General features: G+C 41.9%; 1 protein-coding gene across 1 annotated transcript in view; it reads right to left on the bottom strand.

Moving 5' to 3' along the window:
- The window catches only part of CSF1R (colony stimulating factor 1 receptor), an 87,534-nt gene extending 68,627 nt beyond the window's left edge, over positions 1 to 18,907 (bottom strand). Inside the window, exon 1 of the mRNA XM_075344367.1 lies at positions 18,703 to 18,907. Within this exon, the coding sequence (XP_075200482.1) occupies positions 18,703 to 18,751 (49 nt within the window). The 5' untranslated portion in view covers positions 18,752 to 18,907. The remainder of the gene's footprint in view (positions 1 to 18,702) is intronic.

The raw sequence follows: 18,907 nt of genomic DNA, 5'->3' as shown, positions 1-18,907 counted from the left end.
GTGTTGTTTTATGAGAACTTGCAGCAGAATGTCTATGTCTGCTTCCACCTTTTTTCCTCTCTGTAGAATTTTACAAGCACCAACCCATGAATTGAGAGTGAAAGATCAGTCCAGGAGGTGAAAAAAGTAGATTTCTTTGATAAGATGTTTTACAATATTGCTTATTTTCATGTGTATTGTTAATTTATGAAATAAAAATTAAAATAGTGGTTATGCTTACATTTTTGTGTGCACTATTTTTTTGTTATTATCAATACACTGTAAAAATAATTTAATTTCAACTTTATATGGCACATTAGGAAAATAAAAGATACTGCGTTGGGCACTATTAAAAATAAAGCAAACTTGTTATTGGGCGCTCTACTGGCCCTTATTTTAATAGCTAGAGAGGTTAGATGATTAAAAAAAGTGACTTCTGTTCTTGGAGACCAGGTACATTTAAGTGACTTGTGTGAAATACTACAGGTCTCCTGTAAGGTATGGCTAGTTTCAGCCTCCAATATGAAGTGATCACTTTCGGTTCAATAGCTTTACCAGTAACAATTGGGTAATTCTTGGGCACTCTTTATTTAAAGGGAATCTGTCAGTAGGTTTTTGCTACCTCATCTGAGAACAGCATGATGTAGGCCAAGAGGCTCTGAGTTTAACGATATTTCATTTAGATTAGTGGCTGCAGCCGTTGTGACACACTGAAAAATTTTAGATTTTGCATGTAGCAGAGCTGGAAGAGCTGTCCCCACCCACACCAGGCTTTCAGTGTATATTTACATAGACAAAAGCTGCCAATGACAGAAGGGGCAGAGTTGGACTAGAGCTCACACTGCTGAGACCCACTAATGATAAAGATAACAGGCTTAAGCTAACATTAGAGGTAAACAAAAAAAAGACTGTGAGATAGAAGATGCAGGGCTAAAATATCTGTTTTAACACTTGCAGTATGCTATTGTACCGCCCCGCGCTCGGCCACAGCCGAGCCGCTTGGATCCGGGCTCATTTCTGGTGGGTGGCTTGAGCTCCTCCCGGACCCAGGGGGGTCACGTCGCTCTGAAAGGGGGATGCTGGCGCTACGTGAGGGGTGGTGTTCAGTGGAGAGGTCCACGGCCGGGGCCGCGATTGTTTGGGGATTAAGTTCGTGACGCCACCCACAGGTTGTGGTGAATGGATGGACACCACCGCTGCCATTGACTAGGCTTCCAGGACGGTGTTGCGCAGCTTGGTGTTAACCCCTCCGTAGGTAGGGGGATGATGATCCCGCAGGGCCCGAGGGAGGTGCTGAGGCGGGAGAATGGATGCGTGCTGGCGTGTCGGTACGGTGCTGTGCGCGGCCCGAAGGCACTGTTGTACTCACTATTACAGACAAGCTGGAGTCTCTGGTAAACCAAACAAGACGGTGGACGGTGCCCACAGCCGGCTGCGCTTTTCCCCTTTTCAGGTTGGTGGTTTCCGCCTTTCTCCTGCACTTCACTTTTGGTAGAAATGATGACTCCTATGCCTGAGCAACGGTAGTGCACTCCCCAACCTTGTGTGTGCCGGTAGAGCCCGTTTGCCCGCAGATGCTGGCCCGTGGGATCTCGATGCCTGGGCGGTGGCTTTCTATCCCTATGGATGGGCTGTTGTCTTCAGTCGGGTTTTAGGTGGTAAAGGACCTAAATTCCAGTCCTCAATCAGTGGATTCAACTTGGTCCTGTAATTTCTGGGCCTCGTACTGGGTCTGAGTACCCCTCCTGGTGCTCCGGTTTCCAATCGGTTCCCTGGTTCGGTACTGGCGGGCCACTACCCGGTCCCGGTCCCTTACAGTTCCACCGGCTGTAATCCCAGCTCCTGCAGGTGGCCACCACCGTCTGCCTCCTTGCCACGGTACCAGGGCTATGACCCCGGCATCGGTCACTGTTGACGCTGCAGACCTGACACCTCAGGCCTGCTGCACTTGAACTTGAATCTACTCCGAACTGAACAAACTCAACTCTCCACTTCACTGTACTGACTCAACTAACTGTTTTTCCTGCCTCAGGGCCTGTGAACTCCTTGGTGGGCATGGCCAACCACCTGGCTCCGCCCCCTGGTGTGAACATCAAGCCCTGAGGGAGGTGACAAGGGTTTGTAGGTTGGCTGCTGTGACCTTATTAAGGGGCGGAGGTGTTTGTGTAAGGGCCTACCTGTGACTACCTGGCTAGTCCAGGGCGTCACACTATTTTCAGGTTACATTGCAAAAATCTGCTGACAGAGTCCCTTTAAAAACAAGGTTAGTCCTACTAAAGCACTACCCATGCGGAACGCAGAAATATCAACAAACATAGGTGAATGTTGTGGGCCTGCTCTGTATACAAGTTGTGAGTAGGCTCTGTGCAGTAAAGGGATAGAACAACTGAGAGAAAAAGGAGGGGAGTAGCAACCAATATCAGGTGTTTGAAAAAAATAGACTTCAAACAGGATCAGCTCTATTAAAGTGTATAAATCTTTATTAAATACAAGGAAGCATATTAAAATTAGCAAAACGAGTGATCCAGAGTTTACAGAGTTAAATATCACAGCTGGACAAGTAAAAAGATCCAGAGCAAGGCAATTAGGTCTGGAAGGCTGCCATGGGAAGTGAGAGCAAAAATAGCCCCAACATGTGAAAATCAAGTCCAAGTGACAGTGCACATATCAGCATTATAGTACACATGATAACTTACCCATGGTAAAGCCTAGACAGACCCACAGCCACCGCATCCCAACGCTTTTCGTGGTCTTCTTCAGGGGCCTGCGACATGGTGTGCAAAGAGAGAGGTCCTTTTAACTGTGCCCCAGTGATGACATACAGGCCAGACGTCCATTCAGGCCGCATGAAGGGGCAGGATCCCATTCCTAGCATCTGGTATCGGGCCGTTCCCGGAAATGACGCGGGCATTAGCAGTGTCGTCACACTGTGCCCGTCCCATCCTATTGAGGAAGCCGTCATTCAAGGACGCTCAGGAGGGGGCCACACCGCGCAGGCGCGCCGCGGGCGCGGCCATTTTTAAAAAGGGCACAGACAAGGGCAAATGGAAAAGGAGACCTGAATACAGGTAAACAAATATAGGTAGCGCGAACAACGCTGGGAGAATGTGATAGTAGGAGGTGAGACGTCCTTGTTGTTTACTGTCAATGGTGTGATCCTGTGTTATCCTTCTTCATTTTTATAATAATTAAGCCCTTGAATGATATTGAGATTTCTGGTCAGCCCGCCCAGGGTAAACAGCAAAGCTAACAAGTAGAAAAACGCCTATTTTCATAAAAAAATAAAGCATACATACATCTACCTGTGTGGCATCTGTAAGAGCATTCTACATTATTCTTATCTTGCGCTCTCTTGTCGCTTTCACCTGAAGAACATCTCTTGAAACTGACCCTTTCTCACCATGGAAACTACAAAAACCCTCACCGTGACCCTGATCTACTCCCGTCTTGACTACTGTAACTCTCTATTAATTGACCTCCTCCTCACTAGACTTTCCCCTCTCCAGTCCATCCTTAATGCATCAGCCAGGATCACCTATCTGGATAATCGTTACTCAGGAACTTCCGTTCTGTCCCAGTCATTGCACTGGCTGCCCATACATCATAGGATCCAATTTAAATTACTTGTTCTCACCCACAAAGCTCTCCACAGTGCGGCACCCCGCTACATCTCCACCCTCATCTCTGTCTATCACTATATCTATTCTCTACGCTCCACAAATGACTTTCGACTAACATCCACACTAATCCGAACCTCCCACTCCTGGCTCCAATACTTCTCCTGAGTTTCATCAATCCTCAGGATTGTTCTACCCCAAGAAACTAGGACAAACCACAAATTACACAGTTTCAGACGCTCCCTAAAAACACATCTTTTTAGGGTGGCCTACAACCCTCCCTAATCAAAGTCAATTCATATAGATCCCTGGCACTACTCCTACATACATTACTCTCCATCAGACGTCACAGCACCCAAAAGCATCACAAAGATTGGCTGGTGACTGGCTCATGCAGTCTTTATATATCCCCCATTTTTTCGAGATGGCTGGACCATCATTGTAAATAAGCATCTTTACCTTGTCACCCCCATCTCACCTCATTGTAGATTGTAAGCTCTTAAGGCCCCTTTACACACTGCAACATCGCAAACGACATCGCTGTAACGTCACCGGTTTTGTGACATAATAGCGACCTCCCCAGCGACATTGCAGTGTGGGAAACACATCAGCGACCTGGCACCTGCTGTGAGGTTGCTGATCACTACACATCTCTCAGGACCATTCTTTGGTCCTTTGTTTCCCGCTGTGCAGCATGATCGCTAGAAAGTCTCAGTGTGTAAACGGGCCTTTACAGCGACTTTGTTAGTGACTTTCCTTTCAGAAAAGCTGCTTTACAACATCCCCAATGACTAGCTAGCTAGGTCATTCTGCAGGTCCGTATCTCTGTTGCGTCGTTTTCCAGGTTTGCCTGTTTGACAGCTCACCAGCGACTCACCAGACACTTTGTAGCGATCCCAGCCAGGTTGGGATCGCTGGTGGGATCGCTAGAAAGTCTCAGTGTGTAAAGGGGCCTTTACGAGCAGGGTTGTCTTTCTTTTTGCTTTAATTATTGTATCTTCTATAACTGTTACTTGTTTGTATATATTCAGACTATCTGAATGTCCATTCTCTCTTTTAAAGAAATCATAAAATGAAGACAATTCCTTGACTGTCTTTAGAAACCCTCAGCATCTGACTGTTATTGTCAGGGGCCGATGCAGTTAAACATTTAGTATATGGTCGACCATGGTTAGACTTCTCAAGGATCTTTTCAAGACACAATTTCTTTATCTATGTCCATTTTCTTGTTCTTTATGGCCACATTTTTCTTTTTTTCCCCCATTATTTCTTCACACAAACTGCATAAACTAGGAAGAATCTTGAACTCTTACTAAATATGGTGGAGGGATATTTTAGTTCTGTGCCACTTGTACTTTCAACATTTTAGTGACTCATTTCCACTTCCAACCATCAATGGGCAGGATGTATATGTCAAAAAGGGGAATGAGGTAATATAGGGGACACCTATTTAAAGAGGATGCCCATGCTTCTTTGTCAATATAGTCCTGTAAGAAGGTACAAAATAAAGGACACACTTGTCCACTTAGCAAAGATTGTTCAGATAAGTATTGGGCTGTTTGACTACACTGACTATCTCTTTGTATTGAATGCATACCTGCAATGTCCCTTGCTGCGACAACATACCAGTACAGCACCACAAAAGGGACTCAAGCAGACCAAATCAAAGCCTTTGGAGAGCCAGGGAGTGTACCGCTATGAGGGACAGGTGGTCAGGTGACTAAGTGTAGCGCTGGCATCCCTGCAGGGACAGCGACTTACTCATCACCCTGGCCAGGCCGCGTTCTTCCCCGCACTCCCCCGTTGTCCACGTGTGCTGCTGTCCACTCCTCTCAATGGGGCCTGTGCACACGGCACATGCTTCCCGGGAACACGCCTAGTACGTGTGTGTGCACCAGCCTGCCACTTAAAGGGCCAGCACTCAATTTCCAGGAAAGACCTCTCAGCATATGGCTGAGAGGCACTATGTATTTAAGGCACCCTCCCATTAGAGGAGGTGCCTGTGCAATGCATTCAGTTAAACAGTGTCCGAGTCTGCTCACTAGTTGTCAAGTCCTGTTACCCCTGTGTCCGTCAACTGTACCTGCCTTCCCATACTGGTCTATCCCTGCCATGCCCACCACTGCTGTCCTTACCCACCTATCCAGCCTGCCTCAGTCAACCCACCTGTACCCATCTATACCTGAGTCCATCTCCTGTCCTGGGTGTCAGCTGCCACAGTCCTGGTCACTTCCCTGGTACCTGACATCCCCCTTGCAGTAGGCACTTAGATAAGCCCCTTTCACTAAAGGGTAAGCTCGGGTCCCCCCTGTGGTCCAGTGGGTCCACTAACCCCGCTCGCTCCCCTACACCAGCTGTGAGCATTACACTAAGAGAATAAGGTATTGGCCACAGAAAGAGGAAGGCCTAACTAAGTCTAACACAGACTGTGTTACTTTAGGGGTAAATTTCCTTTAACTTGGCTGTATTCCTATTTGGGGTTTATGCACCCAATGCCATGGCCTTGCCGGCTCAGATCCATCACCTCTTGTGAGTAGGATATCAGCATATCAATTAAAGGATCCCCCTGATCTATAACCAAGCTTATGACATCTGTAGGAGCCTTTCTTGACTATCTGTTAAAGTTGAATAGGGTCAACAAGACCAGTAAGAATGAATGAGGTGTTGTCCCACTCTACAGTGTCATCCCATAACTGAAGGCAGAACTAGGTCTCCACACTTTGAAGGGAGAGGCAAGGAATGTGACACCACTGTTTTCTGAAAAAGAGGGGAAGATTTCTCTTTGACCAGGTGTCCCAAATCTGGTGGATAAAAACGGATAAGCAATATTGGTGGATGTGGTGGTTTCACCTCCTCCTGAAAAACTAATGGAAAACTGTAACTCTTCTACTGCGAATGTCTGTTTCGGGGAAGATATGTCAATCTGCCTCCTTGCCGAGCAGACATTACGGGAGTGTGAACAACCCTAGGTTATTGGTTACCAATACCCAGATGCTATGGATGTTGAGTCCAATTGTCGCTGCCGGCAGAGTTGTCAACCTGGGCACTTGAGCATACAGTTAGGTCCAGAAATATTTGGACAGTGACACAAGTTTTGTTATTTTAGCTGTTTACAAAAACATGTTCAGAAATACAATTATATATAGAAAATGGGCTGAAAGTGCACACTCCCAGCTCCAATATGAGAGTTTTCACATCCAAATCGGAGAAAGGGTTTTGAAATCATAGCTCTGTAATGCATAGCCTCCTCTTTTTCAAGGGACCAAAAGTAATTGGACAAGGGACTCTAAGGGCTGCAATTAACTCTGAAGGCGTCTCCCTCGTTAACCTGTAATCAATGAAGTAGTTAAAAGGTCTGGGGTTGATTACAGGTGTGTGGTTTTGCATTTGGAAGCTGTTGCTGTGACCAGACAACATGCGGTCTAAGGAACTCTCAATTGAGGTGAAGCAGAACATCCTGAGGCTGAAAAAAATGAAAAAAATCCATCAGAGAGATAGCAGACATGCTTGGAGTAGCAAAATCAACAGTCGGGTACATTCTGAGAAAAAAGGAATTGACTGGTGAGCTTGGGAACTCAAAAAGGCCTGGGCGTCCACGGATGACAACAGTGGTGGATGATCGCCACATACTTTCTTTGGTGAAGAAGAACCCGTTCACAACATCAACTGAAGTCCAGAACACTCTCAGTGAAGTAGGTGTATCTGTCTCTAAGTCAACAGTAAAGAGAAGACTCCATGAAAGTAAATACAAAGGGTTCACATCTAGATGCAAACCATTCATCAATTCCAAAAATAGACAGGCCAGAGTTAAATTTGCTGAAAAACACCTCATGAAGCCAGCTCAGTTCTGGAAAAGTATTCTATGGACAGATGAGACAAAGATCAACCTGTACCAGAATGATGGGAAGAAAAAAGTTTGGAGAAGAAAGGGAACGGCACATGATCCAAGGCACACCACATCCTCTGTAAAACATGGTGGAGGCAACGTGATGGCATGGGCATGCATGGCTTTCAATGGCACTGGGTCACTTGTGTTTATTGATGACATAACAGCAGACAAGAGTAGCCGGATGAATTCTGAAGTGTACCGGGATATACTTTCAGCCCAGATTCAGCCAAATGCCGCAAAGTTGATCGGACGGCGCTTCATAGTACAGATGGACAATGACCCCAAGCATACAGCCAAAGCTACCCAGGAGTTCATGAGTGCAAAAAAGTGGAACATTCTGCAATGGCCAAGTCAATCACCAGATCTTAACCCAATTGAGCATGCATTTCACTTGCTCAAATCCAGACTTAAGACGGAAAGACCCACAAACAAGCAAGATCTGAAGGCTGCGGCTGTAAAGGCCTGGCAAAGCATAAAGAAGGAGGAAACCCAGCGTTTGGTGATGTCTATGGGTTCCAGACTTAAGGCAGTGATTGCCTCCAAAGGATTCGCAACAAAATATTGAAAATAAAAATATTTTGTTTGGGTTTGGTTTATTTGTCCAATTACTTTTGACCTCCTAAAATGTGGAGTGTTTGTAAAGAAATGTGTACAATTCCTACAATTTCTATCAGATATTTTTGTTCAAACCTTCAAATTAAACGTTACAATCTGCACTTGAATTCTATTGTAGAGGTTTCATTTCAAATCCAATGTGGTGGCATGCAGAGCCCAACTCGCGAAAATTGTTTCACTGTCCAAATATTTCTGGACCTAACTGTACATCTGAAGATGCATGCATTGGTCATTCTTGGAAAAGGCTTACAGGAAACCTATATGAAACTAATGGTCAAGGGGTTTGATTTCACCAGTCAAGTTGGCTCAGGAATAGATGCTATTTTAGAGAATATTTTGCAAGAATGCCCTTTCGCTCTGGAAAGAGGAGACAGTAGTATTCAATGAGGTAAAAGAAAGAAAGGGGTTTTTATTCAGAACAGAACGTAGCTTTGTCAGCACTCCTATTGGTTGTAGTTGAAGTTAGCACTATGGAGGGTATGAGAGCTAAAACCAATGGATCAGTGTATCAAAGACCACAAAAACATCATGCCAAGAGCCTGCTTTACTAAATATTTGTCTAGCTGTCTCGCCCTGTGAATAAGCAATTTAATCACCAGTGGTTGTTTGGTGGAACTACCAAATGGAGCAGGCACCAGAAATCTACAGTTGAGCTCTTCGACCTGACTATCTAGCAATCAGTACTTGTGAATGTGCATCCTGTGAGGAGGATAAAAGACAACAATGAAGAAGGACTAAAACTCTAGAGAAGAAACTATTTCTACAGAAGAATTGAATAACGTTCCCATCTCAATGACAGCTAGGTATTAGATGAGCCCACATAGCCAAGTGTAGAGTGCAATGAACTGTGCTCTTTAACTACTTCTGGTCTGCATATAGACTATAAATGTCATGGCAGTCCACACATTACTCTTCATAGACATTATATAACATCACTGCAATCCAGCTAGCATGAAATGGTGTAGCTGTGGGGGTTGGGGTGTATACTGTCAGACACAGCCAGACTTCCCAAAGAAAAGACAAACATGGTTTATTAGAATGTTTATCTTATTAATCTCTGAATGTCAATGCGTATCTATGGATTACGCTTTATAGACATTATATAACATCAATGCAATCCAAGCAGCTAGCATCAGATGGTGTAGCTGTGGGTGTTTGGGAGCTGGCCGTCAGACATAGCCAGACTTCCCAAAGAAAAGATAATGACTATGTTTATCTTATTTACCTTTTTGATCTTTGAATGCCAATGGGTATGTACAGGTTAGGAAGCATTGGGGTGTTAGGACCGGGACAGCTTTACTCTTGCAATAAGTTTACCTTTTTATAGCCTTTACATACTGGTTATTCCCTAATCTTACAGTATCCCCTGCACCATTTTTGTTTGTAGTGTGCGCAAGACTTCTGAGTCCATTGTATTTATATGCTTTATCTGGCTATGCCAGGCATTGTTTGCGGAGTAAATTCTACCTGTTTGCGTATGCACTTTTACTGGGTTCAGGTGCAACAGCTATGTCTTGTAATTGTATTATATACTGAATAGGGACACACTTCAACATAGGGCATTTCCTTAATTATCCCAGTTGGTTACATTACTCCGTACTTTACCTCTTAATGCTGTTTTTTTTGCAATAATCTTATTTAATAGCTCATATTTAATATTTCACACATGTTTTAAAATTAGGATGAAATTGTATATTTTTATAACTTTTTCTACTACCTAACTTCTTTTTGATATATATTATTGCAATCAAATTGTATATATAGGCTATGGCAATGAGATATTTGTTAGCATGCACCTCATCCACTTTGCACTTTTATAAAGGGATATTTTATCTCTTTTAAATTTAAAAAACAAAAACATTTTTTGGGTACATTGTTAAAAAGAACCATTTTTGTCATTGTCTATTCTGTCTGGTCCTTGTAGCTGTACTACCACAAACCTTATTATTTTTTGTTTTAAACAGTATACATAAAAATTGACATTTTAGGCCATATACTTTTGTATTGTGTTATTGTTTGCTATGCTCTTAAGGCTACTTTACACGCTGCGATATCGGTGCTGCAGTAACGATAATCGAGAATGAACCCCCATGTCACCGATGAGCAATTTTGCACGTTTTTGCAACGATGCAAAATCGCTCATCGGTGTCACACGCAGCAACATCGCTAATGCGGCCGGATGTGCTTCACAAATTCCGTGACCCCAGCGACTCCGCATTAGCGATGTCGCAGCGTGTAAAGCCCCCTTTAGGCTAAGACCCCACTTTGCGTTTCCACCTGCGTTTTAGGTGCCTTTTAGGTGCGTTTTGAGAAGCACCTTTTTCATACCAAAAGGCATGCGTTTTGATTTTACAGCAAAGTCAATGGTAAATGTTGATTTTCAGACCCCACTTTGCGTTTCTAAACGCTGCGTTTAATTTGCATATTTTGTGGCAAAAACCATGCGTTCAAAGAAGCAACATGTCAATTGTTTTTGCCATTTTGGGTGTGTTTTGCTAACATTGAAGTCAATGAGAAGTAGCAAAAAGCAAGAGACATCAAAATTCCAGCGTTTTACCTGCTTTTTATGTGCAGAAAACATGCGTTTTGGACATTAAAATAATGATTTCATATGTTCCTTTACACACACACACATAGTCCGACAATTAAATTAAAGAAAAATATTAATTTATTGCTATTTTTCCAATAAATAGTATATTACCGCTATAATTTTATTCTATACTTCTATTTTCTTAATTAATTCTAAAATTCAATGGGTTTTTTTTTTCACTTTTTTCATTGTGTTTGACTGTTTAAACTTTATTTAGCAGTGTCATGATGTTCAAAATGCATCTGTCAAAACGCAGGTGAAAAAGCATGTAAAAAGCGCTGAAAACGCATCTAAAACGCGGTAAATACAAATGCTTTTTCAGCGCTAAATTTCTGAAAAAGGCAACTTTGGTCAAATCAATTAAGCCCAAAACGTGCGTTTAGAACTGCAAGTAGGAGAACGCAAAGTGGGGTCTTAGCCTTAAGGGTACTTTACACTCTGCGATATTGGTATCGATATGGCTAGCGAGCATGCCCGTCCCCGTCGGTTGTGCGTCACGGGCAAATCGCTGCCCGTGGCGCACAACATCGTTCGGACCCGTCACACGTACTTACCTTCCCTGCGACCTCGCTCCGGCCGGTGATCCGCCTCCTTTCTAAGGCGGCGGTTCGTGCGGCGTCACAGCGACGTCACACGGCAGCCGTCCAATAGCAGAGGAGTGGCGGAGATGAGCGGCCGGAACATGCCGCCCACCTTCTTCCTTCCTCATTGCCGGTGGACGCAGGTAAGGAGATGTTTGTCGTTCCTGCGCTATCACACACAGTGATGTGTGCTGCCGCAGGAACGACGAACAACATCGTACCTGCAGCAGCAACGATATTTGGAAAAGGAGCGACGTGTCAACGAGCAATGATTTTTCACGTTTTTGCGCTTGTTGATCATCGCTCCTTGGTGTCACACGCTGCGATGTCGCTAACGTTGCCGGATGTGCGACACTAACGACGTGACCCCGACAATATATCGTTAGCGATGTCGCAGCATTTAAAGCACCCTTTAGTTCATGGCCCAATACATTGTTGGCTAGGTTAGGAAGCAGTAGCACTGACTGTGCTTCCTTCTCTGTACCCAGTAAATGTGTGATCACTGGGTGTAGGATCTTCTGGTCCTGGGACACTAAGCTTTGATACACAAACAGAAGGCTGAAATTCCCTTGTCAATGGGACTAATATACCATATTAAGACCTTATGGAGGGCATACTATATTTAAAATAAATGCAAAAATTAAAAATAATAATATACTTGTAAAATAGAGAAAAAAGGAGAAAAACAAATAAAACAGAACTGATAATAATAATAATAATAATAAAAAAAGACCCTGCCAATCAGACTCACTACTTCAAGCTCAGGACCTCATTTAAAAAACATAAAAGTTTTTCTACAAAAAGGTAAAAGCAAGTTAAAATGCTTTTAGTGGTCCCTTGTGGACATAGGAAAAATAGAAAACAGAAGTATTTTTTTTACATTTTTTTCCCATAAGAAAATAGGAAATAAGTTTTTCATGTTTGTTTTTTTACATTGTCTTCCAAACTGAGTAAAAAAAATAAATAAATCACTAACTCATAAAATAAATAAAATCACTTAAAATCACATAAAATAAGATAAAATCACTTAAAAACTGAGCCCCGTATATCACAAAAAGAGGCAAAAATTATTTCACTAACTGAATAAGAAATTTTTAGAGCCAATAAAACCTGAATGTTTACCTGGTCAGAAAGGGGAAAAAATTAACTGGTTAAACTGTGGGACTGCTCACCTAATGAATTTTATGTATCAGTATGGGTATTGAGCATCATGCCTTTAAGTTTATGCAGAGCACAGCTTAAAATGTAACCATTGTTTTAATTTTTCTTCATAAATCAATAGCGGACATAAAAATAAAAAAATAAAAACAGTGATATTTCTTAATAGAGATTCTTTCGTTCGCAAAAATCTTAGTTCACTGGTAAAATCTGACTTCAGTGAATACATATTTTCCCATTACTTAGATAGGAGATGACAGTTGGTGCTCATAATGTTCTATGGAGAACCTACAGCAGAATGTCTGTGTCTGCCTTTAGCTCCTCCCCTTCCTCTCTCCATAGAATCTCAGTGAACATAGATTTTTCCTATTACTTAGATAGGAGATGACAGTTGGTGCTCATAATGTTCTCTGGAGAACCTACAGCAGAATGTCTGCTTCGGCCTTTAGCTCCTCCCTTTCCCCTCTCCAAAGAATCTCAGTGAACATAGATTTTTCCCATTACTTAGATAGGAGATGACAGTTGGTGCTCATAATGTTCTATGGAGAACCTACAGCAGAATGTCTGTGTCTGCTTTTAGCTCCTTCCCTTCCTCTCTCCATAGAATCTCAGTGAACATAGATTTTTCCTATTACTTAGATAGGAGATGATAGTTGGTGCTCATAATGTTCTCTGGAGAACCTACAGCAGAATGTCTGCTTCGGCCTTTAGCTCCTCCCTTTCCCCTCTCCAAAGAATCTCAGTGAACATAGATTTTTCCCATTACTTAGATAGGAGATGACAGTTGGTGCTTATAAGGTTCTATGGAGAGCCTACAGCAAAATATCTGTCTGCCTTTAGCTCCTCCCCTTCCCTTCTCCATACAATTTCAAAAGCAGCAACTGTCATCTTCCATTAATTGAGTATGAAAGATCATTTCGGAAGAAGATTTCTGTGATAAGATATATTACAAAGTTGTGTATTTTCATGTGTACTATTGATTTATTAAATAAAACGATGGTAACTGTTTAACCCTTCACTCCCGGGCGATTTTTCGTTTTTCGTTTTCTGCTGCCCTTCTTCCGAGAGCTGTAACTTTTTTATTTTTCTGTCAATCTTGCCATATGAGGGCTTACTTTTTGCAGTGCGAGTTTTACTTTTGAATGAAACCATAAGTTTTACCACATAGTGTACTGAAAAATGGCAATTAAATTCCAAGTGCGGTGAACTTGCAAAAAAAGTTCAATTGCACGATTGTCTTTGGGATATTTTATTTACCGTGTTCACTCTATGGTAAAACTGATGTGTTGGTGTGATGCTTCACATTGGTACAAGTTCGTAGATACCAAACATGTAAACATTTACTTTTATCTAAGGGGTTTAAAAAATTCAGAAGTTTGCCCCAAAAGAGAATTGGACTTTCTGCGCCATTTTCTCAGATGTTCTCTTTTTTTCTGATCTAGGGCTCAGTGACGGCTTATTTTTTATGTCTTGAACTAACGTTTTTAATTATACCATTTTTGTGAGGATGCTATGTTTTGATAGACTGTTATTGGATTTTCAAGTTGTTTTGCGGCGACCAAAAAACGTAATTTTTGTTGTTTGGAATTTTTTTGACCTGCCACGTACCGATCAGATTAATTCGTTTTATATTTTGATAGATCGGGCATTTCTGAACTCAGCGATACCAAATATGTGTATATTTTTAATTTTTTAACTTTTATTTTCAGTTGGGAGAATGGGGGGTAATTTGAACTTTTAGGGTTTTTTAGTTTTTCATATTTTTAAAAACATTTTTACTTTTATTTTTATTTATTTTACTAGAGGACTTTATGAATCAGCAGTCTGATCGCTTGTGCATTTCTGTTGATCAGAGCTGCACAGCTCTGATCAGCAAAAATGCACTGTTTATTTAAGAGCCGCCACTCTGTCGGCTCATACAGGAATTACATCATGATGGGTCATCAAATCATCAAGTGACCCATCACCACCATGGCAACCATCGGCGCTCTGTGAATTTGACAGTACGATCTAAGTGGCAAGCAGGCACAGGTGGATCGCGGATCCACCTGCGCCTGTTAGCCCCACATGTCTGCTGTTCAAATCAGCAGACATGGGCAGGGATCACCACCGGCTCACCGCAGCAGCCAACGGTGATTACTGCGATACGACCAAGGACGTACTGGTACGTCCTTGGTCATAACGGGGTTAAGTTAAAGCTACAGAAAGAACCAGGGAAGGCATATCAGTGAGTGATAGACCATTGACTGAGCTGAGGCAATGACCAAAAGAAAAACTAGGCCTGAGTAGTAAAGTAAAAGGGTGCATGTGTAAAGGCGAGATAGCAGAACACTCCTAAGAAGAGAGACTGAGATAAAAGTGAAGCATCCAGAGAAATATCTATGTTCGTAATATTCAGAGACTCTTCCCCTGTTGGATACAATTTACAAAGATATTGTTGATTTTGGATCTTGGATAATGTCTTGAGACATCACCCTACCAAAACCAACCATTGTCCCATCACATTTCCAAGGCTGATAACATGGTATTAAAAATATACATGACCCAGGTCCATGTGGTATTTTTGATTTTGTAATGGTTTTAGTAAGTCTTAAGAATTACCACATGTGCTAAACCTTGTCTTGATTGATTTTGTAATGTTCCTGACATCTGTGTTGTTTCAAGTCATTTCTAAAAATCCAATAACTGTCCAAAATTCTATTCTGATTCCTCCAAGATACACAAGATCTATGCTATGTGCCCTAAAAGTTGTACAAGGTTCCATTTATCTCCATACAATCCATCCAACAGAAGAAAACCCTATTAGAAGCCAAACTAATTTAGAAACTGGTGTTAAAACCTGATTATATGGGGGCAATTATCAATATTTATCCTTACTTTTCAAAAAAGAAAGGCATAAAAAATAAATGAGGTTTACCTTATTTTGTCTTGTTCACAGGGTTCTAATGATCACAATCGCTCAGGTTGCCACCATGTACAGGCTCCCGCGGGAAGGGGTCCCACCGACGCCAGTGCATGTTTCACCAAGGATGCACATTCAGATGAAAAAATTTACTGCAGCACAGAGACCCCCCAGTTCCCTGCACTGCAATACATATTGCCAGCCAATCAGAGGCCAGGTACAACCGTCAGCCTGGCAGTGGGGTGATGCAATGGCATCATCCGCTGCCAGTGGCTGCACGCTGAAGTCAGATGAATGGCTTCTGCACTGGCTACAGGTCAAGATGCCGCATGTGATGTGAACAGGGGAAGACAAGTACAATTGTTTATTTTATTTTTTTTAAATGTGTTAGATAAGATTGAAAACATTATTATCTGAAGGGCCAAGGATGAGGGCGTTATACCAGGATGGGGGGGCATTATACCAGGATGGAGTTCATTGCAAAAGAAATGGGCATTGTACCAGGAAGGAGGACATTACACCAAGTTATTCATTATTACCGGGGGTAGCCAGGATGGGGACATTACTGGAAGGGGCTTAAGATGGAGGGCATTATTGTAGGAAAGGGCCCTGGATGGGGAACATTATTACATGATGGGGACATTATACCAAGAAGGATGGAGGGCATTATTACTGGAAGGGCTCAGGACAGGGGAACAGTAATACTGGAAGGGCCAAGGATGGGGACATTATACCAGGATGGGGGACATTATAAAAGGAAGGAGGCCAGGATGGGGGACATTTTACCAGAATGCAGGACATTATACCAAGATTATTACTGGAAGTGGCCAGAATGGAGACATTACTGGAAGGGGACCAAGATGGAGCGCATTATTATAGGAAAGGGCCCAGAATGGGTAACATTATTACATAATGGGGGACATTATACCAAAAGTGCAAAGTTGGGGGACTTTATTACTGGAAGGTCACAGAACTTAAGGCAGTAATACTGGAAAGGTCAAGGATGGGGGAAATTATTATAGGAAGAGGCCAGGATGGGGGACATTATTACATGGAGGTCAACTTATATGTCTTTATAGGATCTAGAATCCTACAAGGACCCATACATTTGGCCAACATGCAGGTGGGGCTCTGGTCCAAATTTTGCCCCAGGGCCAATCGGACTCTACTTATGCCACTGCTAGTTCAGACAAGGTTGAGATATTTTTACCCTAAGTTAAAATGACACCCGGAGCACTAGAAGATCCTCTGATTGGTCAAAATACACTTAGCATTTATTTGCCCTTAGGATCCTATGGATAGAATTACAATTTATAAATCAAATATATTTTTTCTGTTAAAGGATTGCAGATGGGATCAACTGTGCTACATGGAAATCTACTTTTAATTTACTTATACTCATTTAACCAGTTCGGTCAATATCAGTTTGCAAATTATATGTAAGCATTTGTGGTGCCCGATGGCAGGAAGACTAATGTACTTTAAAATGTGGTCTGTGAAGTTGGATATTCTTCATCAGTGTTTGACAGAATATGGAAGCTTATTGCCAGTGATACTGACTCGATTTGATCGACAGGTCTCCTCCTATTTGTGTATAGAAAGATACCTGTCAATCACCCATGCTGGGATATTCTGGACGGCAGCCTCTTATCTCTTGACCCAGTCAGAATGGTAGAACTAGCACTGATGACAGGTTCTTATTTAATTATAATATTATTAAAAATGAACTGCTACAATGTTATTAGTAGTAGTAGTAGCCACAATAGTAGTAGGCAGAGGAAGTACCAAAGAAAACCCTGAGCAGATACTGGTTGAAGATGTCACAGCAGGAATGCGAATGTATAATCATTATTAAAATATATTATTTAAATATTTAAAAATAATTGCGTTAACAATGAATGTTATACAAGCAAAAGGAGGAAAAAGCATCTAAATGGAGAAACGCGTTTCAATGTCCTACCGGTGTCTTCATCAGGCAGGCAAGATACCGATTTGTTGAAAAACTAGTTGTTGTTTTTAAGCAAATATGAATGAAATTTTCCCTTTTTAATTTTCAAACAGGATCAAATTAATCCCAAAGATGTATTTAATCTTATGAAACTGGATCAAACAGAATATAGAAAAAACATTATAAAATGTAGTTCACTTTTTTATGGGTTCATTCACAAATAACCTATTAGACCTTATTGACTACTATATGTATCCTGTGTACAATGACAACAACAAAGATCACTAATATCAATGAACCTTAAAATGGATGTGTACATGTTCTGTACAGATGAAGGGTGGTCCTCAAGAACTTTTCCACTGGTGGACACCAAGCAATGCATGTTCCCACCATCTGCTATCCATAATTAGGCTGACCCATCAATGTACCAGAGTTATCACCCAAACGTCCATCTGAAAACAACTCATAAAGCTGATTTGGAGCCCAATCAATGATTCTTTCTCCATGTATCTACCACCTGGTATCCACAGTCAGGCTGACACACAAATGTACCAAAACTATCACCCAAAGGTCCATCCGAAAACAACTCAAAGCTGATTTGGAGTCCAATCAATGATTCTTTCACTATGTACCTACCATCTGGTATCCACAGCTGGGCTGACCCACCAATATACCAGAGTTATCACCCAAAGGTCCATCGGAAAACAACTCATAAAGCTGATTTTGAGCCCAATCAATGATTCTTTCACTATGTATCTACCATCTGGTTTCTATAGCTGGACTGAACCACTAATGTACCAGAGTTATCACCCAAAGGTCCATCTGAAAATAACTAATAAAGCTGATTTGGAGCCCAATCAATGATTCTTTCACCGTGTACCAACCATCTAGTATCCATAGTTGGGCTGACCCACCAATGTACCAGAGTTATCATCCAAAGGTCCATCTGAAAATAACTCAAAGCTGATTTGAAGCCCATCCTGTGCTGTTATGGGCAACTCTTAATGATTGACTCACAAGTAAAGTCTGATCTTTTTTTTGTATAATATGACATATAGGGATCAGAACAGGAGACATACTTTGTAGTTCATCGTTCCATCTGAGTTTTATCGGGTTTCCACTGATCCATTGTTAAGAGTTAATGGATAAATCAAGCTTCAGAGACTCTACCTTTAATTTTTAAAATAGGATAAGAAAGAAATATAGTCAACTGTGATGACACCAGAGAGAAAAATGGTCTGTTTCCCACAAATGGTAAAATTCCCATGGAAGTGTGAATGTAGCCTTAGCGTCAACCCAAACTCATGCTTGAAGTCAATTGTTAGTCAATTGTTATTGAGGTTCACACAATACTTTTCAAGCAAGCAAGTAAAATGAAATAAAGAAGAAAAAAGTTAATAAATAAAATTGATTGGTAACTCACCATTTCTGACACTAATTAAGATCAGCAGGGTCAGCGCCGCTGCCCCCATATTGTCCCCTCCAGTAATGGGTCAAGTGTAGGCGTCCGGTGCACTGTAGATCGTTAAGTTCACATGCAGACACTAGTCCTGACTTGGAAAGAAGATCACACTGACTATTCCGAAAAGCACTATTAACATTTGTCTGGGAACTTCTCTTTTCTGTAT

Source organism: Anomaloglossus baeobatrachus, chromosome 4 (assembly GCF_048569485.1).
Source record: "Anomaloglossus baeobatrachus isolate aAnoBae1 chromosome 4, aAnoBae1.hap1, whole genome shotgun sequence".
Taxonomy (NCBI): Eukaryota; Metazoa; Chordata; class Amphibia; order Anura; family Aromobatidae; genus Anomaloglossus; species Anomaloglossus baeobatrachus.
The sequence above is the reverse complement of the archived record's forward strand: the minus strand, read 5'-3'. Positions and strand labels throughout refer to the sequence as shown.